The following is a 24,427-nucleotide window of genomic DNA, read 5'->3' on the forward strand; positions in this document are numbered from 1 at the left end:
ATCTTTATAGATATTATGCAGTTATGTTGTTGATGTGATGTGTATTGTATCATATGTATAGTTTTTCTACATTTGTAAATATTTATGTAATATACCCTTATACATCAAAGCAAAGACATTAACCACGAACTTGGCATGAGAGTGATGATGGGTCGATAGTGATAATACTGTATATAAGGGGAGAGATATATGGTGATGAGAATTTACTTATACCAATTGATACTATATCAACTAAAATAACAGAAATAACAAAAGGGCAAAAAATGTTGATTACTGAGAGCTACCACGACGTTAAGACTAAGGAAGGTAACACTTTGCGTATCTTTGTGTTCAGTCCAAAGATCAAGGGATACCCAAATGCCAAGTTCCCTGGTGTGATTGTCTACAGTGAAATCTACCAAGTTACTGGTCCAGTTGCTAGATTTGCCCAGAAGATTGCTGCTGAGGGTTATGTTGTTGTTGCTCCAGCCATCTACCACAACTTCGTGGGTCCTGAGCCATTGCCTTACGATACCAAGGGTACCGATGACGGTAACGAGTATAAGATCAAGAAACCATTGGCATCTTATGATGAGGACAACAAGTTGTGTTGCGACCTGTTGCAAAGCTTGCCCCAATTCGATGGTAAAAAGATCGGAGCCACTGGTATGTGTCTCGGTGGTCACTTGGCCTTCCGTGCCTTGCTGGACAAGAGAGTCACCTGTGCTACTTGTTTCTTCCCAACTGACATCCACTTGAAGAGTCTAGGTCTCGGTAAGAATGATGACTCCCTGGAACGTGTCTCCAAGGAGGCTACTAACGACCAAGAGATGGTTTTGATCTTCGGTACTTTGGACACCCATGTCTCACCTGAAGGTAGAGACTTGATCAGAAAGACTCTAAGAGACAACGGCGTTAACTTCACCTTTTTGGAGATCCTAGATGCCCAACACGCTTTCATCCGTGACGAATTCAGTAAGGGCAGATACGACGCAGCCATTACCCAGAGTTGTCTAGGTTTCTTGTTCGAACAATTCAACAGAAAATTGAAAACAGACTTGGGTGAATACGTTCCAGATAACAAACCTCTTGAACACGTTTGTTAGAAGTTCAGTCATAGAGATTTACAGTAATGTTATTATTTGATATATATATATATTCATATATATTTTGATGTATATACACATAGTACACTATAAGATTTTGTGAACGTGATCTTATACGTATATAATGTTACGTTACATGTGATGAAATTTTTTTTTTGCCAAAAAATTTTTTTTTCAGCGGGCAAAGGCAATTTTAGGCGTGGGAAGGTTTGTTTTATGGTTAATGAGATGGCAATTCATATTGAAGTTGATTTGATTTGTTTGGGCTAAGAGTTGAGTTATACCTAAGGGAGATATTAACAATAGTTTTATAGAAACGATAGTACTTATTCAAAAGCGGAATAGAGAAATAAAGGCCTAAGGGAGCGATAAAAAAAGCCAAAACACGATAAAAAATACAATAAAAAGTAAAAGATGAGACCTATTGTTTTAATGGGACACGAACGTCCATTGACGCAAGTTAAATACAACAGAGAAGGTGATCTACTTTTCACCTGTTCCAAGGATGTTTCTGCGAGTGTGTGGTACTCTAATAACGGTGAGAGATTGGGAACTTTGGATGGACACATGGGTGCTATCTGGTCTATTGACTCTGACTATGCCTCTAACTACTGTGTTACCGGTAGTGCTGATTACACCATTAAGGTATGGACTTTAAACAACGGTGAATGTGTCCACACTTGGAACTGTCCCGTTCCAGTGAAGAGAGTTGAATTCTCTCCATGTGGTAACTACATTTTGGCTATTCTAGATAACGTTATGAAGAAGCCAGGTTCTATTGAGATCTACGAACTGAAGAGAAACCCGGAAACTAATGAGATCGTCGAGTTTGTTGAAGAGCCAATTCACTCTATTGTCACACAAGAAGGTTTGGATGCTGTCAGTGTTGCTGGCTGGTCCGCTAACGGTCAATTCATTATTGCCGGCCACAAGGATGGTAAAGTTAGTAAGTACGACACCAAGGACGGCTACAAGCTAGTGAACTCTCTACAAGTACACAAGGATAACGTTAGTGATCTACAATTCTCTCCAGACCGTACTTACTTCATCACCTGCTCGAGAGACTCAAATGCACACATTATAGATGTCGACACCTTCCAAGTGTTAAAGAGCTATGAAACAGACAGTCCTCTAAATAGTGCAGCAATTACCCCTCTTAAGGAATTTGTCATTCTAGGTGGTGGTCAAGATGCCAGTGAAGTTACAACTACAAGTGCCAGTGAAGGTAAGTTCGAAGCAAGAATCTATCACAAAATCTTTGAAGAAGAGATCGGTAGAGTTGTTGGTCATTTCGGTCCCCTAAACTCTATCGCTGTTTCCCCACAAGGTAACTCCTACACATCCGGTGGTGAAGAAGGTTTAGTCCGTCTACATCACTTTGAAAAGAACTACTTCGATTTCAAATATGACGTAGAAAAGGCTGCCGATGCCAAGGAACACATGGGTCAAGAAGCATAAACTAAATTAATTAAAACTCCATAATACCATAACAAAAAAATATACTATATCTCTTTTTTAATTGATGTTATATTTTTTTTCCTTCTTCATGAGCTTCTAGAGAGGTAAATACTAAACGAAATGAAACTTAAAAAAAATATAAAGTAGTGGAATGCTGATAGGATTATTCTCTTGCATATGTATATATATATAAAGTATAATATATTATCGAATTTAAAAAAGAAAAAACATTCTAGGAAGAATATTAATAGGAAAATTCTACGTAGCATATAAGGGTATATGTTAGGAATACAATTGATAAGTGAGTATATTTGTAAACATATGTACTACTACTCTACATAAGATTATAAACCAATTAATAACAATAAAAGAAATATAAGTTTTAAAATAGAAAAACTTAAAAAAACGGAAACAAGTAATACGTAAATTTTTATAAGTGTAAGATCAATTAAAAATATGCTTGGCGACATTTAATGGGTATAAAAAAAAGAAACTGTGTGGTCAGAATTCATTAGTCTAAATATATATTAAACCGAGATTTATTTCTTTCCTGCCTTCAATTTCTCTAATCTTTCAGCTTCTTTTCTAGCATTGGCAGCAGCCTGCTTCTGCCTTAAGATTTCAGCATCACTCTCCATTCTCTTCTTTGGATCACCAGCTTTCTTTTGGGCCTTTGCAGCTTCTTGCTGCTTCTTCAAATTCTTCTGTCTTGCCAAATCCCTCTGGTTACCTCTAGCCATGGCCTTATCTTTTTTTCAGTAAGTGCTTTTATTATATAGTATTTTCTTTTTGTATATGTAAATATAGTTAATAATAATATATGAAGAATTGTACCTGAATTAATTGGAAAATCACTTAATGTAAACTATATATATATATATATATCACTGGGTATACCACACCATCCATTTCGTCAGGTATTAGAGATAGAAAAAAAATTTCCCTCGTAATAAGACATTTGCAATATCATCCCACTCTCCACCCTTCTCCCCCCACACCGTCAATCATACGATCTACAACAATAGTTTCATAAAACTAATATATCAATACAATATTTTATATACAAATAATATGCTATAATTACTACAACTTAATAGCTAATACTATTACTATTATAGTTATAAGTAACATATGTCACGGGTTTTATCTCTTAAAACGAGCCCAGCGTATTTAGGGAAAAAAAAAAAATTTTTTTGGGTTTTTGGATGGCGGGCCGTGTCGACGTGTTTAGTTTTGGAAGATAATAAACAATAAAGTACCCAGCACACAAAAGAAAAGAAATTAAAGGGCAACCCGCAATCAATATTTGGCGTTATAATTAATATCGTCAAGCTAAGACAAGAGATCTGTTTGAAACCCTAAGTCTTCTTCTTATTTACAATAAAAAATAATCATAACGCTGGGTCAAGTTATTTCTGGGACTAAAGCAAAAAAAAATTAGGAATTGAAATAAATAACACGAATAACACATTCAAGAAACTTGTTTCTATTTCTAGATTGTAAGTTAAAGAAAGATAATAAGAATAAAAAAAGAAGAATAAACAACATTAAAACATGTCCCACGAAGGTGAAGAAGATTTATTGGAATACTCTGACAACGAGCAAGAGATTCAAGTTGAGAACAAGGAGGTTTCTGAGACACAGGAGCAAGAGAACGGTAGTGGAGAAGCTGACAAGAAGGGTTCTTATGTCGGTATTCACTCTACTGGTTTCAAGGATTTCTTGTTGAAGCCTGAGTTGTCCAGAGCCATTATTGACTGTGGTTTTGAACATCCTTCCGAGGTTCAACAGCATACCATTCCTCAGTCCATCCATGGTACTGATGTGCTGTGTCAGGCTAAGTCTGGTCTTGGTAAGACTGCCGTTTTCGTTTTGTCTACTCTGCAACAATTAGACCCAGTTCCAGGTGAAGTGTCCGTTGTCGTTATCTGTAACGCTAGAGAGTTGGCCTACCAAATCCGTAACGAGTATTTGAGATTCTCCAAGTATATGCCAGATGTCAAGACTGCCGTTTTCTACGGTGGTACTCCAATTGCAAAGGATGCTGAGCTACTGAAGAACAAGGAAACTGCCCCACATATCGTTGTTGCCACTCCAGGTCGTATGAAGGCCCTAGTAAGAGACAAGATGATTGACCTTTCCCACGTGAAGAATTTTGTTATCGATGAATGTGACAAGGTTCTAGAAGAATTGGACATGAGAAGAGATGTCCAAGAAATTTTCAGAGCCACCCCAAGAGACAAGCAAGTTATGATGTTCTCTGCTACTTTGTCTCAAGAGATTAGACCTATCTGTAGACGTTTCTTGCAGAACCCATTGGAGATTTTCGTTGACGATGAGGCCAAGTTGACTCTACATGGTCTACAACAATACTACATCAAGTTGGAAGAACGCGAGAAGAACCGTAAGTTGGCTTTGTTGCTAGACGACTTAGAATTCAACCAAGTTATCATCTTCGTCAAATCCACTGCCAGAGCTAACGAACTAACGAAATTGTTGAACGCCTCTAACTTCCCAGCTATTACAGTGCACGGTCACATGAAGCAGGAAGAGCGTATTGCCCGTTACAAGGCCTTCAAGGACTTCGAAAAGCGTATATGTGTTTCCACAGACGTCTTCGGTAGAGGTATCGATATCGAACGTATTAACTTGGCTATCAACTACGACTTGCCAAACGAAGCTGACCAATACTTGCACCGTGTCGGTAGAGCCGGTAGATTCGGTACCAAGGGTTTGGCCATTTCTTTCGTCTCTAACAAGGAAGACGAAGAAGTCCTAGCTAAGATCCAAGAGAGATTCGACGTCAAGATCGCCGAATTCCCAGAAGAAGGTATCGACCCATCTACATACTTGAACAATTAAATCTAATTAAAAAAAATATGAACCCTTTAATACAAAAAATGTAACATTCTAAGAAAACGTAAATAGATAACAACTCTTTTCTATTAGGAAGAAACAAATAAAAACGAACAATAAAATTTAATATGAAATCCCCTTAATTCAAAAGAAAAAATAGATAAATACACATACTTTTCTTAACTTTTAAATTAGTTCTCCCCAATACAAATGTTTTGAAAGAAGACAAATCTTAAATATTTATTCCATTATAACTTAGCTTATCATTGGTTTTGTTTCTGTACGGGCTATTTGAACAATGACAGTGGCTGCTACCATGAAACTCTCTGTTGCCATGCCAAACTTACCATCACACCACAATGATTTACCGTTGCACTATGCACAATACATTTCATCTACTAGTGTTTATTCACTGCAAATGAATCAGAAAATAAAAGAGTAAATACTGACCCATAACAAATAGTAATATTTTCTGTGACTGCTAACACCCTTACATTTAATATATACATCTGTACATTACATACAAACTCGTTTTCTTACAAATATATTTATTTTTTTCAAGCATGCTCTAAGGTACTCTCCTGCAACATTTCTCTGTAGAATGTATGAAAAATGATAGTATCTTTTTTTTTACACTTTATTTTAATCCCCTAGCCCTCGCCCTAGGGTTCTGTCACTAACGCTGTGGCATTTCTAAAATATAGTCCCCCCTACTCGTTTCTTCTTTACTGGGACAGTACTCTACTCGAGCCTAGAGTACGATCCTTCCAAGTTAGTAGGGGGGGAGGAAAGGCCCCCAGGTCCCATGTTCACACTCCATCTATCCACCTTCCCAGACTTCTCCTTTTGACGACGGAGGAACCCTGTTAGTGGGTGGTATCCCCACCTAGTGGGGTCCTCTCTGTAGAGTTGTGCTTAGGCAGACACGCTGAGAGGGAGGCAGAGAGACAGCGAGGCAGAGAGAGGTTCGGTGCTGGGGAAAGCAAAGCGGAATGGGCAAGCGAAGCGGCCATAGGAGAGGGCATTGGGAAAAACGAAAGAAAAACGAAACCGCAAGGTTTGGGCTTATGGAGGGCATTGATGGGCTAAAATAATTTTTCAGATATTAGTGGTGTATTTATTAGAGTATAGGTGATTTAGCTTAGAAACAAGCAAACCGAAAGCACAGACCAAGGTAAACACAATGGGTATGTTTAAGAAACCAGTAAATGTGATAATGATGAGAAAGAAACATGATAATGTTGAGCAATAGATGAAGGAAAAATAGATGATATCGATTGATAATAGATGATAAACCATTAGGAATACTCCTCAAGGAATTTGCGATAAGATAAAATGAAATGAATGAACAGGACCAACCTATAAATACTGATGTGAAAATATAGACTGTCTTCTGAGCGGATTTGTAGCAGAAGAGTATGAATCTAGTATAAAATATGATCAGTCAGTGCTGTTTTAAATAAAAGAGAATGGACGATAATATACATGTAATTATAAGATTACTGTTTTTTTATTGTCTTTGACATGTTTTGAAGTTGCGTAAAATAATACATTGAGGAAGTTGAGTTATAATGCCTGTGAAACAAAAAAAATGTTTATTAATACAAGCAGGAATAAAGGAATTAAAATGCTCCTCTATCTATATTCCAATATTTTCTCCTGTATCACGAAAAGTTTTACTTACAAAGGATTTATCTTTACTAACATTTATGTTTGATACTTATTCTTTTTTCAAATCAATAATGGAAGAGAAAAAAAATATTTATTGAAATCTTATTACAATAGCTATCTCCAAGAATTTACCAATTTTGAAGAACCACTTCAGAAAGCACTGGCAAGAACGTGTCAAGGTTCACTTCGACCAAGCTGGTAAGAAGGAATCTAGACGTTCTGCTAGAGTTGCCAGAGCTGCCAAGATTGCTCCAAGACCTTTGGACTTGTTGAGACCAGTCGTTAGAGCTCCAACTGTCAGATACAACAGAAAGGTTAGAGCTGGTAGAGGTTTCACCTTGGCTGAAGTTAAGGCTGCTGGTTTGACTGCTGCTTACGCCAGAACCGTCGGTATTGCCGTTGACCACAGACGTCAAAACAGAAACCAAGAAACCTTCGACTTGAACGTCCAAAGATTGAAGGAATACCAATCTAAGTTGATTGTCTTCCCAAGAAAGGGTAAGGCTCCAGAAACTGAACAAGTTCTATCTGCTGCCGCTGCTTTCCCAATTGCTCAAGCTTCTACCGAAGTTGAAACCAGAGCTGTTGAAGACAACGGTGAATCTGCTTTCAGAACCTTGAGATTGGCCAGATCTGACAAGAAGTACAAGGGTATCAGAGAGAAGAGAGCCAGAGAGAAGGCTGAAGCTGAAGCTGAAAAGAAGAAATAAACGGCATTAGTATATTCTGAAGTTAAATCATCACTACTACATTTTGTTTCTTTTTTTTATAAATATTTTATGTACAAGGTATAATGGGAAGCCATAACTTATAATATAATCTCACATATATTACCATATCAAAAAACATTCTAAAAAAAAAAAAAGCACTGAAAGCATCAGTACTAGTAAGTAGTGTAAATCATCTTGTTAAGATGTTTTCTGACCTGTGGAACGAGCTGCTCTATCTTGAAGTGAATGTCAAAGTCTGCATTGAAAGTCTTATTCACAATAGTCAATCAATGTACTTTTTAAAGATTATAAAAAAGTGATGTTGATCATTATGTCTGAATTAAAAATTATGAGGAATATATAATGCTTGGCTAATCTATGGTGCTTCTTCGCTAATTTCCTGTGTCTCAGTATTAACTGAAGACCTTTTATTTTCTTCAGAAGCGTCTCTATTTGATTCTACGTTACTTCTTGAACGATTTTCCGTTTCATTAGTATGTATTTCATCGGGGTTTGTTTCATTTTCGTTAGTTATGGAGTTATCCTGCGTATCAAAATTTTGAAGAGTGCTGTTAATTGGAATGTCACTCCTTGTACCGCCCTGATAATTACTCAATATGTTAGCTAAGATAATCCGTTCATTGTAATTTCTAACTTGGTTGCTTCTTGAATTTCTTAATCCCTGTCTCCATTGGGGTCTGATATCATCACTGCGGACAAACTTAACCTTATCTAGTTCACTTATTATGGATGTTCTACATTCTGTAAGTTTAGGGACTTGGTTTGGAACAAACAATGCAGGGGCAATACCCCCTATACCAGTTCTTCTTGACTTTGGATGCTCATAGACCACGGCAAAATCTTCACAAGTACAATATGGGCACCTAGTAGCTTGATTAGAAATATCGAGCGTCACTCTATAAAACACGCCTGGGGTGTCTAAATCTGGAACTATAAGTCCATCTCTACCACTTCTATCGTTTTCTCTCTGTGATGTGGTATTCGTTAATGTTCGATTTATTCTCGTCACCCTTTCACCAACTCTTCTAATGGAGACAAAGCATTCTGTACAAAGACTTTGTTTACAACATTTAGTTTTGTTCAGTGGCTTTGGAATGTTCATAAAACAGATAGGACATTCTTCTGTGTCTTTGTAGACTTCATACTTTAAGTTATCATTGGCCATATATTTTTCAAGGATAGATTTTTTGGCACTATTCTTGACCGTAGAATCAGTTAATATATTTGTTTCTCGCTCTTGTAGTTTAACTCTATTCCTAATTAGTCGAGCGTTGAAAATCTTGAATCTTAAAGCTCTTTGTTCCTTAAAAGGAAGCTCCTTACTTATTTCCTTTGATATAGTATCTCTTTTTAAATCATCTACTGGGAGATAACTAGTATTTTCAATTTCTTTTATCAAGGGATGTTCAGGAGGCAGGTCACTGTAACGTTCATGTAAATCAAGCTCGTTGACCTTCTCTATTATTTTATTTCTTGGCCAGTCTGTATCGTAATCTTCCATTGGAACGTAAAATGGGGCTAATTTTCTTCCTATAATGAGCGACCTTACCATAGGAATAGAATAATCTATTTTGCATATTCTATTATAACGATAAGGAGCTAAAAATCCACCATCGACAGATTCGTTATATCTGCTAATGAGAAATAATAACCCCTGTTCTCTTCTTTTCTCTCCTTCATATACCGGTTTCCACTCTAGCCTATTTCTACGGAATGTAGAAACAAGCCCCGATCTAATTCCTGACAAAACTTTGCTCCTAAGAGACGATGAATTGTCAATTACATTCCTCGAATGTGCCTCTAACTCTAAGGCATGGTCATTATCATCATCGTTGTCATCGACATCACTATCAATAACATTGTCACTATGGTAGTCATAGTTATCATAGTCAGCTTGCGTTGGGTCAGAGCGTGAGTACGTTGTACGGACATATGAAGGGTTTGTCGACATGCGTGAAAGTCTCTCATGTCTCATAGCAGCTGTCTGTCTCCTCCCATCTGCCAATAGCTCCTCATGGCGTCTCTGCTGGCGTTCCAAATTTGTACTTAATGAGTCAGCATTCCTTAAATGCTGTTGCTCCTGAACGTCAACATTCTGTTCCGCATATGCGTCATTTTCACCATTCCTATCACGAGCTAAGGCACTCGCAGCTAATCTCAATCGCATCCTCTCTTGACAAATTATTTATTTATCTTCGTTCTCTATCCCTATATTGCCAGTATCTTTATATAAGGGATCTTTATCACAATTTATTTTTGTGGAGTTGGGGGGGATGATGAATAGATATTAGTAAAACTGTTCTTTAGGTATTCATCTAATTATATCATAATTTTCCTTTGGTATGTCTGAGGTATCACTGTCCTAAGATTGATTTTGTGTCCCGTCCAGCTTGAAGGGCTTTCTTTATATAGCCAAGTGGTTTGGAAAAAAATTATGCTGACCGGCTTCAAAGAATTTCGATGACAAAAACAAATTCCTGTGGGATTAAACCGAAAAATTCTTCGGACTTTTTTAGGTCTACGACGGTTTCTGTGGAAGCCCTATATTAGGAGAATGGAATGTCAAAAATACTTTTACTATATTCTTAACGTTATCGAGATGCGGTTCATAGGATCAATCATATATGCTCAGGTAGTTTTATTCCCCTTCCTCAATAGTTGCAATGCAGTACTCTGTTCTACGATTTTAAGTTCTCGTTTCCTGTTTTAGCAGAGCTGTTGAAAAGAAACTAATAAAAAAGAAAGTATAAGGTAAAATAGTTATTTATAGAAAGTAGAAAAAGAAAAAGAATAAACGAAATACTAGACGTAGAAAGTGTGGTTATTTTTCGTTACAATCATAAATAATGTACTCCAACCTGGGAGTATTCTGTAGATACGTGAGAGCTCTGGTTTGTAGAGCCTAAGAAGGGTCTCTTCGTAAAACGTAGATCTATACTAGGTGAGGAGTTTGTTGAGGAATCATCACTTGAGTCATGCATTCTCTTGTTTGTTGATTCTTTCTCAGCCTGCCATCTTGCCACCAGTGTTTCCGGTACATCACTTTGTGGCAACATGATTTCTATCATTCTGATTTTGTCGGGAATTGCAAAGGTCTCATCTGCCAACATTTCCTTAAAGTCTCCTACTGTTACAATTTTTCTGGTTTCGAATGATGTTGCACCAAATAGCTTCAAGAATTGCAGGTACTGCCAGGGTTGAACATCGTAATAGGACGCATCCGATCTGTGATGGAGATATCTGTCCACAGAATATCCTTGATTGTTCATGATGAATATATATGGCTTTAGTTTCCATCTAATAATGGTTGAGAGTTCTTGAGCAGTCAATTGGAAAGCACCATCACCGACAAATAAAATTGTCCGTCTACTGACATCTATATGTCTGTCATAAGATCGAAGATCCGTAGTAACTTGATTTTCTACGGCTGTCATTTCTTCTACTGCGAAGGAGGCCCCTAGACAAGCGCCTAGTGCGAACCCTACAGATCCCCAAAGAGCCTGGTTAATACCAATAGTTGCAGTAGGAAATCTTGTCTGGTTGATACCAAATGCAGAAGAACCTGTCTCTGTGATAATAGTATCTCTTTCGTGAAACCAATGTGAGATTTCATTCCATACCCATTCCTGTCTCAACAAGTCAGCGTCATTGGGTTCTAATCGTGGAGCCACAATATTTCTTGTCTCCTCATACTTATACTGGATTCTTGAGGGCTCTAGTTTTTTGATCAATGCTTGCAAAGTCGGTTTCAGATGTAGGTCCGGGAAGATTGCCTTCTTGAATTTCGCGGCAGTAGAGAAGAGGATAGCACAATTCTTCGTCTTGAAACCGAAATTGAACGTGCTAGTGTTGAACTCAGGCAGGAGGGCGCCCACAAAGAGAACAAAATCTGAAAAATATACTACTTCTCGCACCTCTGGTGATGATAGAGAGCCCGTGAAGACACCTTTGAATTGAGCATTACTCTCATCAATGGTACCTTTACCCATTGGGGTAACGAATACTGGGAATCTTGTCATATCGCAAAGCAGCGCTGTTTCCTTTAGGGCGTGTTGCCTGCTAACACAAGCGTCTACTATTATGACTGGGTTCTTCGCCTTGTATATCTGGTCAAGGATAAGGTCTACCACAGGCTGTTCCATCTCCCTCGAGTTTCTTGGGATCCGCAGGTTTATTGGGGTGTTTAGTCTGTTTGAGTCCACTGGTATATTCACTTGATTCACAGGAACACCCAGGTACACGGGTTTTTGGTGGATCCATGCTTTACGAATACACTTGTCTACTTCATCCACAGATAAGTCAGTGTCATTGATGATAGCAGCGTAGCATGCTATATCATTCGCTATACGGTAGAATACGCTATAATCCCCGTTACCCAACGTATGATGGAGCAACAATTGCTTAGTCTGTGCGCTGGTGGGGGGCATCCCTACAATATGGAGTAAACCGACGTGTTCTGCGTACGAGCCTGCGATACCGTTAATTGCAGACAGCTCCCCAACACCGAATGTAGTGATAAGACATCCGATACCTTTCAATCTTGCGTAACCGTCCGCCGCATACGCTGCATTCAACTCATTTGTATTACCAGCCCATCGCAGAGTCGGTATCGTATACAACTTATCCAGCAACGGCATACTGAAGTCCCCCGGTAACCCAAAGACAGTCCATATCTTCAATTGATTTAACCTATGAAAGAGATACTCCGAGATAGGAATTTGACTCGGTACACCATGTATTTCCGTATATGACATTATTTTTCCTATCTTGCTCCTATATTTTATATCTTTCTGATGAGAATTTTATTCTATTTTTTTTTTTTTGGGTATAGTATATTAATAACTCCTTTCTTTTCTTTTTTTTTAGTATACCTGTGGATTATGATAGACTTCTAATTAAGTTTTTGGTTGTTGTATTATAGTTGATTGTTTGTTTTTTTTATCTTGGTTTTTTTTTATCTTATCATAGTCTATTTCAATTACCAAAGAAACAAACGTAGGAGCATCAAGAAAAAAATAATCCGATGAGCCATAACGCTGTCAAAAAATCTTCTGTAAGTTTTAATGTTATGTTACGGGCAAAGTAATTTTTTTTAATTTTTTTTTTTCCCATCAAATTTTTTCAACTAAGTTACCCTGAAACAACAATCCATAATATTTTTTTAATGTGTCAAAGTACGGGAAACGCGAGACCCGTTATGCTGAAGTTTTTTTGGATGGAAAACATCGAATGAGAAACAAAAAATTATTAAACCGGGGGATCGACATGATTTATTCTGGGAGTACGTGATATTCTGTGTATGTCATTATCTTTCCTGCTGTTTCTGTGGGTCTGGGTTAAAAATTATAGTTTTGGATTGCTTTAGTAATTAGCGCAACACACAGAAGAATACGGACGGGATTTTTTTAATTTTTTTTAAATTTCTTCTGTTCTCTCCTATACTTTTTCTTTTTTGTTCTTGTTTTCTTCCCTACTTTCTATTCCTCTTTTGGTAAAAGAAGGAAAGAAGTAAGGGTTTTTGTTTTTTCCAGAAAAGTGATGTAGGAGAGAGAAGAGAAGGTGGGGCTGAGTTAGAAAAAAAAAAAAAAAATCGGATTACCCTTATTTCTTAACAAATTCAAAATTCACTCGTGGTCGAGCCCTCCGTCACTTTTAATGGTGCCACCCTCCGACTACTACTTCCCGCCCTTCGCCCCTTCCAAAAAAAACTCCCCTCTCTCCCTCTCTCTCTCTTCCACCACAAACAACGCTTTGATAACATGTAGTCTCTCTCGCCCCTATGTAATGACATAGGGGATATTATAAGGTAGTTGAAAGGGCGGTTCCGTAACAAAATAGTTATTCAATTAGAAAAGGGTGTAGTTAAAAAAATAAAATAAAACTACACTTTCTCGCAGATCTAGAACTTTATACCTTCTCCCTTTTCTGACTCTACGTGAAATTAAAAAAAAAAAGATGCCCCATCTCCCCCCATTGACCGTATATTATTTCTTGTGAGTGTTTAAGAAAAATCTATTTGTTGGTTGAATTGATTAAGTGGGAAATTGATTTCATATTGATTACCCACTTACTAGATGTAAGAAAGGGAGAGAGTAAGTGTGAGAGAGAGAGATAAAATATAACTCCCTTTCGATGAGTCCATGTTCCCACCCCCCTCTCTCTCTCTCTCAACTATCTCTAGCCGTTAAAAAAACAATGGGTGTAGATGGCTTCTTTTACTTTCTTTTTTTTTGTCGTTGTAGCTCGATATCAACTATTCACCCTTATAGAGAGATGTATTCGCAGAGTGGGAAAGAAAGGGCTCATGTTCACCAAGAATAAAAAAAAAAATATGCAAAACCTGTCCAACATTTACAATTGGGAAATAACTACTTCTATTTTAGGGCATCTCTCTCTCTTCTAATAACTTGGTAATATTTCTTTTTTTTCTATACATGAGTCCTTCATACCCACTAAATGAATTAAATTACAATTTGAATTAAAAAAAAAAAATTATGCTAAAATGAATTTCTCTTTTTAAAAAAAAAAAAAACTATATAAATTGAGTCAACACAATAGTTTTTACTTCTTTATAAAAAAATTCCTCTTCTTTTCATTACTTTTATACATAAACATAAAAAATATAATAATAATAACCAATTTTATTAATACTACAGATACAATAAAAATATGAAGTTGGCTAATACACTTGCAGCAGCTGCTGCTGTTTCCTTTGCTTGTGCTGCTACACCTACAAAGAAGTACGTCAAAGTACCATTCGGTAAAGTAAATGACCGTTTGGATAAGAGAGCCGTTAACGATGACTACATCGGTTTGGACTTGGAGAACGATGATAACATCTACGCCATGGAAATCGGTGTCGGTTCCCCATCGCAGAACGTTACGGTGTTGCTATCTAACAGATTGTCCTCTGACAACTTCTGGGTTGTTGGCTCTGACAACTTGTACTGTAAGAGTAACAAGGGTAAGAAACCTAAGGGTGACAAGTCGAGAACCCTCGTTTTGAGCAGCGGTTATCCAACCGATGACGCCGGTCTCGTATACAAGGACAGAAATTTGGACTGTAATAAGTACGGTGTTTTCAACGCTAGCAACTCGTCCTCTTTCCAAATGAGCGATTCTAAGTTCTTTGTTAGCGGTAGCGGTGCTGTCTTCGCTAGAGGTTACTTCGGTAGTGACTCTGTCGCTATCGGTAACATGACTTTGGATGACATTACCTTCGGTGTCGCTAACCTAACCAACACCACTTACGGTGTCATGGGTATTGGTCTACCAGAAACTACAAGTGGCTCTAACTCTAAATCTAATATATCTAACGCCACTTCCTTGTACGGATACGCTAACTACTCTAGTCCTAACAAGAGCCAAAACCTAATAGCTTCCATGAAGGAACAAGGTCTAATAAAGAAGCAAGCCTACTCTATGTACTTTGACAGTAGCAGTGATGACACTGGTGTCATCTTGTTCGGTGCTGTCGACATTTTGGCTTACAATGGTTCTTTGTTCACTGTCCCAGTCCTAAGACTAAACTCTAGCTCTAACAGCAGCGCTTCAAACTCTACTTCTGGGCTATTCTCTAATACCACATCAGGTCTTTTCTCTAACAGAACTGTTGGTGCTTACAACTCCTCTAATTCTACTGGACGTTACTCCAACAAGTCTACCACAGCTTCTTCCATTGGCGGTTTCACTATCGCTTTGAATGCTATGACTTACACTAACAAGTCAGGTCCAGCTGTTGAGGTTCTAAATGAAAGCATTCCTGTGACCTTGGACACTGGTGTAACAGGTTTCATCTTGACCCAAGATCTATACGAGAACTTGCAAGATTTGATGCAGCCATCTAACACTGATACTGGTTTCAAGTTGAACAAGTGTCCAAAGGATACCGACAACGTCACCTTCACTTTCAGCGGTGCTGATCTGACTTTGAAGTTCAAGGACTTGGTTATCAAGCGTAAGGGTAAGTGTTACTTGGACGTCACTCCAGGTGACACTGTTGTTTTCGGTAACAGCTTCTTGAAGAATGTTTACGCCGTTTACGATTTGGAAGATGAAGAAGTCTCTTTGGCCCCTGCTACCTTCAACAAGAAGGAGAACATCACTGAAATTGATGGTTCTATCCCAGGTGCTACTAAGGCCCCAGAGTATGATTCCAACAGTGTTATTTCTTCTAATGGTGTTATCTCCTCTAACGGTACCAACACTACATCCAACAGAACTTACAGTAATGCTTCTGTAGCCAATTTCTCAAGATATGTTAAGAGACAAATCTACGTCAACACTGGTGTCTCTGCAAAGTCTGCTGGTGCTCTAACAGCACTGGTCTCTTTTGTTGCTATCTCTGTATTGTTCTAAGTTTAACGAACAAATATGTATTATGAGGATCTCTCAATTCTATAGATAATATCCTATGTATTTCTGGAAAGGTATCAAATAAATACCTTTAATTGATATGTATTTATAAAAGATAGCCTTGTAACAATTTTAAACATTTTTATTTTTCAGTGTTGATAGCAATATAGTAATACGTATAAATTTAAGTAGAAAGAAAAACGGAAATTTGATTATAAATATTTAACAAAACAAGAAAAATAATATACGATAGAAAGGACTGTTATTTGTCAACGAGTTTATTAGATACAGGAAAAAATTAAAATATTAGTATTTTCGGAATATATTTATATATTTGTGCACTTTTGTAATCATGAATAGATGTTATTCTTGTTTAATTTTTCTCTTCGAAATTTAGCTTATTGTACACGCAATGACTGCGATAAGCTCCAGGAACTTTTATCTGCCTTTTTGTGTGCTTTTCAAAATACTTTTTAATTACAACCAGATTAATGCATGGTGAGTTAAAAGAGGATTGTTAAGCGATCATGGAAGATACTATGATAGAAATTTCAAGTATAGTTCTTGATAAAAGAAAAGATCTGGGTATATGTATACTAAGTAGTCGGGAATAAGTGGGAATAAGTGGGTTGATTAGCTTTTCAGTTGTCGAAGCTGTTTATTGTTTTCCTTCATGACGAGATCCATTCGAAACACAAATATTAGATAAGATACCGTCAAATGAGGAGTTACGCTTTTTTCTAAAAAAAAAGTAAAAAAGGGAAAAGAACAATATAAATTTTCTCTCTCTGGCTTTAATAGACATGCGAACAAAAAGAAATTAACAAAAGAATATATAAATTTCAATGCTGTAGTTTTTTTATTGATTTTTTTACAATATTCATAACACAGAAATATGGGGCTAAGGTAGTAATATAATAATATCTGACATCAGACCTTTTTTACTTTTTGCGGATTTTTTGATAAACTCTTTCTTGTTTAATTGGTCCCCAATGTTTCTTCCGTTTATGTTGTATGAGAAGCTAGTTGAATTTAAGCTGGAATTGTTTTAAATCCATGGTTACAGCTTATTTATTTGTAGTCGTTGGCTAATTTCTGAAAATTCTTCGGGGCTCAAATGACCAAATTCTTTCTGTTCATCAAACTCTAATAGTTTTAGCTCTTTGATAATTTCTCTGATTTTACCGTCCCCGTACCTTATTTCATCGAAGTATGGTGTGCATAGACATTGTAAGGAGTTATATCTCTGTGTAGGGTCGTATTTGAATGCATTTGTTAAGAAATCAACTGTGAGCTCATCCTCTTTTTTGAATACTTTAGCTAAAGGAATAGGTTTTATTTGTGGGAACTTGTGTTCCATGTAATTTGGGTTCATTACACATATCTCTTGTTTCGATGGAGTTCCCAGGATTTTGATAATTTCCACTAGTTGATCTATACCACTCTCTCCTGGAAACATTGGCTGACCTAGCAGCAGTTCGGCCATAACACAACCACTGGACCAAATATCTATCTGGTTCGTATAGTTGGTGGCACCAAATATCAGTTCTGGGGCTCTATAATATCTGGAGCAAATATAGGAGACATTTGGCTCAGTTGGTTTCAATTGTTTGGCACTTCCAAAATCACACAGCTTCAAACACCATGTGTTGGGGTCTACTAATAAATTTTGGGGTTTAATATCTCTGTGACAAACATTGGTGGTGTGGTGTAGATAATTTAGCGCTTTGAACAACTGGTACATATAAATCTTGATCTCGAGCCTAGGCATGGGAGTCCTTTGGTGTACGAAATGACGTAGTCTCTGATAAAGAGACTGAGGCATGTAATCCAGTATTAAATTCAAAAACACATCCTCACGCTCATCTATCTCATAGAAGTAGTATTTGAGATCTATAATGTTTTGATGCTGTAGGAGCTTCATTATCTCGAGCTCTCTGTTCTTGAATCTCTTATCCTGAAGAACTTTCTTGATCGCTACTTTCTCATCCGTCTCTTGTATCACCGTCGTAAAGACTACTCCAAATGATCCATGTCCAACCACCTCCGTAGCAGGAAAGGATATAGTTATCGGATCACCGTTATTAGAACCTCCCTCGACCTTTTTATTCTGGTCATGTCCATAATACACTTGCTTCTTAACGATCTCCGGTCCGGTTATCTTCTCTATGTTCATTTTGGATGTTCTTTGTAGTTGTTGTTTTTTTTTTGTAAACAAGGTTTGGGTTTTACTTTCAACAGTAAATTTGTTTCTTTTTTTTGTTTGTTTTCTGATTTAAGCTGGCCGGTTGGGGGAAGTTCTCAATTTTCTATCTCGAACATATAATCAACTCGATTTATTTTATTTATCTTTGTAATTCGATCAAATCCTTTTTTGTCACCACCTTATGTTGTTGTTGTTTTTTTTGGTTGTTTATCTTCTTATTTCTCCCCTCCTTAGTTTTTGAATCGCTTTGTATTTCCTGTGTTCGATTTTTATTTATCGTTTATAAGAAGTTTTTTGTTTTTTTCTTATATATCTAAAAAGGTCTTGTTATTATATTTATTTGTATTGTTGTATGTTATTTTAGTAATTGGTTATTCTTTGAATAGTAATTATAAAATCTTCTTCCCCTCCAGGATTTGAATTTTTAAGGCGCATCCCGTCGTCCCTCGTCCCGTTGTCCCTCGTCCCTCTCTCTTCCTTACACCAAGTAACACTCTAGTACCTTTCCCTTCCCTTTTCCTTTCCCTTCTCCCCCTTGTTATACAATAAAGACAAAAAAATATATAGTGTAAAGCCCCTGCCTAAGGGGGAATTGTCTTAAGACTAATATCCTTTCTTTGTTTCTCCCCTACCTACTAATCTCTGCATTTGTCAAGCATTGTATTTTTTTTGTCTTTATCTCACTCTCTCTCATAGCTGTCTCACTCTATCTTTTCCTCCCCCCCGCCCCCATCTAATAAAGATGTCTAAAAAATGTCAGATATTTCTCTTCGCTCTCTCTCTCTCTCTCTCAATATGTGTTCGCCACCTTCTCAATTACCCCCTTACCATTACCACCGAGCTTTTACAGGTTTTTATACTAACGGACTCTCTTGCTCTCTCTCTTTCTTCCCCTTCTCCTGCTTTTTCTACGTTGAAGTGAAATTCTCTCCCTTAATTGGTCACGTCTCTTCCTCCCTCGAGACGACAAGATTACATGATTCGTATTTATTCGAAACACCCAATATCGTTTCTTCTCTTTGCTTACTCCTTGCTATAGCCTAAGCAAGTTCCTTGTTCTCTCTAACTTCTCAAACAATTTCCTCTACTCTCTCTCTCTCCACCCTTCACCCATTGCCTATTGCCATTGGGCCCCCCGCTTTTTATTTTTTTTCCGACTCTCCCCTTTTTTTTTCTTTTCCCTTATATTCTAATACACTTCCTACGAATATATAATATAAATACTGTCTTACGTACCCAGTGACTACTATATCCGGAATTATGAACAAAAGCCGGTTTAATTTTCTTTAACTTTTTACTTAAAAACATTTTAACGGATTTTCACATGATCGTTGTATATAGTGATTTAACATTTTTTATAATATAACAGGTTATATTATATATCTTATATTATTTTTTAGAAAGAAAAAAAAATTTTTTACTTATAACTTTGTCTTATGTGCCACGAAATCTCTACCCTTTGTTACGTTCTTCTCTAGTTCTTGGATGGCTACTTTGATCATTTCTCTCTCTCGTTGAGAGATGTTGTCGAAAATGGACTTGTCTACGCGTGTGACACGGCCGTCTTCTAGTACCACAGGCAATGAGAAGTATTCCACACGACACTCAGAACCTGCAATCTGTTTTAGTTTCTCCTGTACTTCCTTACCGTTAGACAACCCTGGCAAGTAGACAAAAGTAGATGAAATAGTGACGTTCTTGCGCTCACTCGTACGGTTTGCACGTCTGCGAGGCTCTTCACGGCGGTGCACACTGATCAAAACCTCATTTACAAATTTGGAACCTGCTAGTGCCATACTTAGAGTGGCAGAACCACTCCCGTCTTTGGCCTTAGCCTTGACAACCTCATCACCACCGTACTGTACTCTGTGGATAAACTCATCGTATTTGCCCGTCTTCGTGAGTGTGTGCGACATCATGTGGTTGAACACTAGTGGGACAATGGTCTCACCAGAATGTCCACCAACAACACCCACAAACTTATACATCTTACTCTTGTCATATGTGCGCTCACCGATTGGTCCGCCCATGGCCTTCACATCGTGCTCATTCAAGTATTCTGCCAAAAATGTCTCAGCACGGACCAGGTCAAGAGTGGTAACACCCATTACGTTACCAGCTTGGAATACTCCACAGCGTTTTAAAGTCTCCACGGCAACAGGGATTAGACTATTGACAGGATTGGAGATCACTAACAGACGTGCATTGGGACAGTACTTGGCTACACTGGAGACCAGGTTCTTGACAATCCCAGCATTAAGTTTGAAAAGGTCATCTCTAGTGATACCAGGACGTCTTGGTACACCAGCAGGTATCACAACAATAGCACTACCCTTCAAAGCCTCACCGATGTCCTCAGTACTATACCCAACACAGTCAGCATTAGTATTAATATGAGATAAATCAGTGGCAACACCCTCAGCTAGCTTGATATCATACAATGCAAGTTCAGATATCATGGGGTTCAGCTTCAATAGCAATGATAGTGGCTGACCAACACCACCAGAAGCACCCAAAACAGCTACCTTTACCATGGTTAATTGATATTTCTTCTTTTTTTTTTGTTAATTACTAAAAATGACAGTACCTTGTTGTCTTACTTATATTCCTAGTTCACAACTTAAGAATCTACAATTCTAATTATTTGTAAAGAATATAGTTAATCGCTTGCTTCGGAGTCGGTATATATATATTTAAATACTTACTCCAACCTAACATTGATTTTCCATTTTATGAGAACCCTTTAAGAAATTGCGGGTTTATGGAATTTAACTCCTTCCTCATAGTAGAGTTTTTACTTACCCGGCAAAGGGAAAGTAACTTACTGTGTGGCATAGTGAAGAACCCTAACCAGAAAATTAAACCCTAGCTGTCGGATGCTAAGAGGAGTCAACTCCTGGTAGTTGCCATTTTGAGTTCTATTGTTTTAAGAATTTCACCCGTATACAAAACAATGTAAGTAAAGACAGCTGACAAATAACCCTAAATGAAGACCTAGTCCACCCAGAAACGTGGATGACTTAAAGAAAGAATCACGGCGTTTAATTTCTTAATGCCGGATGTTTTAATGGAACTAATGAAGCTAACATTTTTTTTTTTTTCAAATATTATTTTGATTAGGTTATTTAACTAATTGCTACTTATTGGTGTCTTTCGTGTTCTGGTGGTAGAATTGAGAAGTATTTGTCGTCTATCGTGTCGTCGTTATCAAATTCTTGGACTATGTTAGTTGGAACATCAATAATTAGAGGAACTCTGCGGTCATGAGGAGCACTTAGTTGTCTGTATCTCATATATAGATTACCGAACTTCGTAGAGAACTTTTTAGTAAGTTTCCGATAGAATAGTCCACATGCATTACATAAAGTGCGATTACCGTAAGGTCCTCGTCTCCATTCTGGTGTATCTGTTTCTCCGCAATGTATACAAACCATATGGCCGGATCTTTGCGAGTCGAAACGAGTTTCATGGTTACTCCCTTGTCTTGAGCTACCTGCTCTGTTTCTTAGTTCTTTTTTTCCCACCCTAGCACTGTCTACCCTCTTATTCGAACGTGTGATCTCAGGCTTCTTCTTCTTTTTTCCTTTGCCCCGACCTCTGATCTTGAAGTTACTTGGTATTATGGGCCTTACACCACTCTTGTTATCTGGCACACTAGCACGGTGGGGACTCTCATCTATTCCCTCATTCTCAACAACACAACCAGTCCCTTCTTCCAGAGCGATCCCGCTAGTAACACCAGATCTAACAGAAAGTCCCGAGGAGGAAAACATATGTCCTCCGTACGGAATTTGTCTCTCCCCACTTAAAGATGCGTTGGGAAACTGGAAATTACTGCTCTTGGCATTTTTTTTTGCGGCAGTATTACTAGGCTTTACAGTTAAAAACTGGTAGGGTTTCTCGTTGACGGTTGCTGCGGAGCGGTAACTATCGCTGTCTGCATCGATGAGATCACTGGTGAATCCAATATTTGAGCTGCCGACTAAGCCACTTTGTGAATAGTTCTGTTGACTATGGGATGGGTCATCTGCTGACACAGAGTGTGAATGTGAAGGTGCAAACGGTGGTAATTTTGTTGGTGTAGACTCAAATATATTAATTTGCTGATACACTTTTTCGTTAATATTGGCTGTAGTAGCAGCCGGTAGCGGTATATTTTGTTGCAATCCTATAGAATTATTTTGCAAGTGTGGGATTGGGAGCAAATGGTGATGATAGTAAGGCTGCTGATATTCATTTATAGTAGATGGTCTTGTCATACGCATTCCTGTGGGATCAGAAAAACTTGATGCATGTATACTCATCGGATGGTAATTTACTACACTGGAGGGCATTCTGTAATTTTTTAATGTCGGTATTAACGCTGGTGGTGGGTGAGGAAAAAGCTGCTGCCGTTCTGGTGTGATTATTTTGTTCTCAAATTTGCCTGTTATGGTATTATAATTCTCATTTGGTTTGGGAGGGAAATGGAAATTTGCTATCCTTAATATATCATCTTCTCGATCGTCAAAACAATTCAATTCTTCATCCAACTCACTTTTATTTCTTTTTTTCTGTTGGTTATCTGCGCCAAGATATTTCTTGTTATACAAAGGTCTACTAGAATTAGAGGACTTCTGTTCTTCAATAATCTTCTTAGGATCCTTCTCTAGGGAATATTTCAAGGTTTTTAACCGATGCAAACATTTTTCCAGTTCTATGGCTCTTCTTATTGTGTGACTTAAGCTTTTGCTAGGTATCATATCGATTAAAAGATTTTTATTTCTTGTCCTATAAATGTCCGGAGGAGAAGCAGTAGGAGAACTTCCTTGTGATACTACGCCTCTTTTCTTCAAAGATAGCCGATGCATTGGCCAGTGGGCTAAATCTCTAGTAATTTGTCCATTTAACTCTACTATCTTTGAAAATTCTTTCTGGAAGTGTTGGTTTATTTTCTCGTCATCCTGGTTGATTAGCTGCTCAGCCGCCTTCATAATCGAGTCAGTTGATTCGCTGTTGCTTCTGCTTTTGTCGCTGTTGTTTTTATTATCATGATTATCAGTTTTCTCAACAGATAAATCTTTATCTTTATTTAGTTTCTTTGCATCAATTGACCTTGGAAATGAGTTCTTGTTGAGCCTGTTTATATTTGGATCAAATATTCCAGATGGTATAGCGAAGACCTTTTTTGTTAATGGGCGTAGCTCTGTAGATTCTTTCAATTTGCTTGTATTCTCGTAACTTTCTATCTGTGGGTTTGTAGATTTGTCAGTTTCCATATCAGATATAACATGGGAGTCTGGATTACTGTATCTTAATGATGAAAAGCCTTCAGAGACGGAGCCATAGTTTTTAAGCGGCAACTGTAAAGTGGGAAAATCAGCATTTTGAGGTATAAGGAGGTAACCTTTTTGCTCCTGTACCTTTCTAGGTGTTACAGCATTCATGATCCTTCTTTTGATGAATACTCTAGGTACATTAATGTTGGGTTGGCTGTGCTGGTTCGTGTTACTTGATATTTCATAGGCGGCATTCTCGGACTCCTCAGCGGGAGTATTAATAATATTAGAGATTCTGCTCATACCTAATTTTTCATAAAATGCGAAGTTAAGAAGAACCTCTAAAAGTTCCTAAAATTGTTAGTTTAAATAACAATTTATTCCGTACTGTGCAAATATCAATTACCTGTCTAAAGTATATCTAATTTTACACCGAAAAAAAAATAGTGAATAATATAAAAACCTTTAAACTATGGAAAACAAAATACCTAAAATGATTTGTAAAATAATAGTTGTTTATGAATGAATTAAAACTTCAAAAACTACTTTAATGAATCTCTGTCCCAACCTATATATACCAAAAAGAAATTATCTTGTAATGATATTATCTTCATTAAGATTACATCTGTAGACCTAATTTTCTAAGATACACTACCTTTTTCATGAAAAGATGTGCGCAGTTCTTAGTTTGAATTAATTCCTTGTCACTTAAATAGGGAATATTACCCTTTTTTTAGTTAAATTTTAATTCCTAGTCGCATAATAATTTTGAATTTCTACTTGATATTTAAAGGGAAATTTTCTAAA

The 24,427-nt window shown here is 37.4% G+C and overlaps 11 protein-coding genes across 11 annotated transcripts; 5 read left to right on the forward strand and 6 right to left on the reverse strand.

Annotated features, from left to right (window-relative positions):
* Window positions 1–263: 263 nt before the first annotated feature.
* On the forward strand, window positions 264–1,085 carry RNJ42_04605 (carboxymethylenebutenolidase; the record flags this gene model as incomplete). Its single annotated transcript, XM_071054769.1, has 1 exon — window positions 264–1,085. The coding sequence occupies one exon, from the start codon at window positions 264–266 to the stop codon at window positions 1,083–1,085; it is 822 nt and encodes a 273-aa protein (XP_070909462.1).
* A 414-nt stretch (window positions 1,086–1,499) lies between these two features.
* Window positions 1,500–2,543, forward strand: TIF34 (translation initiation factor eIF3 subunit i; the record flags this gene model as incomplete). Its single annotated transcript, XM_071054770.1, has 1 exon — window positions 1,500–2,543. The coding sequence occupies one exon, from the start codon at window positions 1,500–1,502 to the stop codon at window positions 2,541–2,543; it is 1,044 nt and encodes a 347-aa protein (XP_070909463.1).
* A 539-nt stretch (window positions 2,544–3,082) lies between these two features.
* Window positions 3,083–3,283, reverse strand: RNJ42_04607 (uncharacterized protein; the record flags this gene model as incomplete). Its single annotated transcript, XM_071054771.1, has 1 exon — window positions 3,083–3,283. The coding sequence occupies one exon, from the start codon at window positions 3,281–3,283 to the stop codon at window positions 3,083–3,085; it is 201 nt and encodes a 66-aa protein (XP_070909464.1).
* Window positions 3,284–4,097: 814 nt separating this feature from the next.
* On the forward strand, window positions 4,098–5,405 carry SUB2 (ATP-dependent RNA helicase SUB2; the record flags this gene model as incomplete). The annotated part of the gene is made up of 1 exon (XM_071054772.1): window positions 4,098–5,405. The coding sequence occupies one exon, from the start codon at window positions 4,098–4,100 to the stop codon at window positions 5,403–5,405; it is 1,308 nt and encodes a 435-aa protein (XP_070909465.1).
* A 1,177-nt stretch (window positions 5,406–6,582) lies between these two features.
* Window positions 6,583–7,780, forward strand: RPL13A (60S ribosomal protein eL13; the record flags this gene model as incomplete). Its single annotated transcript, XM_071054773.1, has 2 exons — window positions 6,583–6,586; window positions 7,185–7,780. The coding sequence occupies 2 exons, from the start codon at window positions 6,583–6,585 to the stop codon at window positions 7,778–7,780; spliced, it is 600 nt and encodes a 199-aa protein (XP_070909466.1).
* A 376-nt stretch (window positions 7,781–8,156) lies between these two features.
* Window positions 8,157–9,968, reverse strand: RNJ42_04610 (Protein SIP5; the record flags this gene model as incomplete). Its single annotated transcript, XM_071054774.1, has 1 exon — window positions 8,157–9,968. The coding sequence occupies one exon, from the start codon at window positions 9,966–9,968 to the stop codon at window positions 8,157–8,159; it is 1,812 nt and encodes a 603-aa protein (XP_070909467.1).
* Window positions 9,969–10,638: 670 nt separating this feature from the next.
* THI3 (branched-chain-2-oxoacid decarboxylase THI3) lies at window positions 10,639–12,555 on the reverse strand (the record flags this gene model as incomplete). Its single annotated transcript, XM_071054775.1, has 1 exon — window positions 10,639–12,555. One exon carries the CDS (start codon window positions 12,553–12,555, stop codon window positions 10,639–10,641), a length of 1,917 nt encoding a protein of 638 aa, XP_070909468.1.
* A 1,915-nt stretch (window positions 12,556–14,470) lies between these two features.
* On the forward strand, window positions 14,471–16,159 carry RNJ42_04612 (uncharacterized protein; the record flags this gene model as incomplete). Its single annotated transcript, XM_071054776.1, has 1 exon — window positions 14,471–16,159. One exon carries the CDS (start codon window positions 14,471–14,473, stop codon window positions 16,157–16,159), a length of 1,689 nt encoding a protein of 562 aa, XP_070909469.1.
* Window positions 16,160–17,216: 1,057 nt separating this feature from the next.
* On the reverse strand, window positions 17,217–18,332 carry MRK1 (putative serine/threonine protein kinase MRK1; the record flags this gene model as incomplete). The annotated part of the gene is made up of 1 exon (XM_071054777.1): window positions 17,217–18,332. One exon carries the CDS (start codon window positions 18,330–18,332, stop codon window positions 17,217–17,219), a length of 1,116 nt encoding a protein of 371 aa, XP_070909470.1.
* Window positions 18,333–19,783: 1,451 nt separating this feature from the next.
* Window positions 19,784–20,896, reverse strand: MDH3 (malate dehydrogenase MDH3; the record flags this gene model as incomplete). The annotated part of the gene is made up of 1 exon (XM_071054778.1): window positions 19,784–20,896. One exon carries the CDS (start codon window positions 20,894–20,896, stop codon window positions 19,784–19,786), a length of 1,113 nt encoding a protein of 370 aa, XP_070909471.1.
* Window positions 20,897–21,502: 606 nt separating this feature from the next.
* Window positions 21,503–23,923, reverse strand: RNJ42_04615 (GATA-type transcription factor; the record flags this gene model as incomplete). The annotated part of the gene is made up of 1 exon (XM_071054779.1): window positions 21,503–23,923. One exon carries the CDS (start codon window positions 23,921–23,923, stop codon window positions 21,503–21,505), a length of 2,421 nt encoding a protein of 806 aa, XP_070909472.1.
* Between the last annotated feature and the right edge of the window lie 504 nt (window positions 23,924–24,427).

Source organism: Nakaseomyces bracarensis (genome assembly GCF_045282275.1).
Source record: "Nakaseomyces bracarensis strain CBM3 chromosome Unknown Scaff13_0, whole genome shotgun sequence".
Taxonomy (NCBI): Eukaryota; Fungi; Ascomycota; class Saccharomycetes; order Saccharomycetales; family Saccharomycetaceae; genus Nakaseomyces; species Nakaseomyces bracarensis.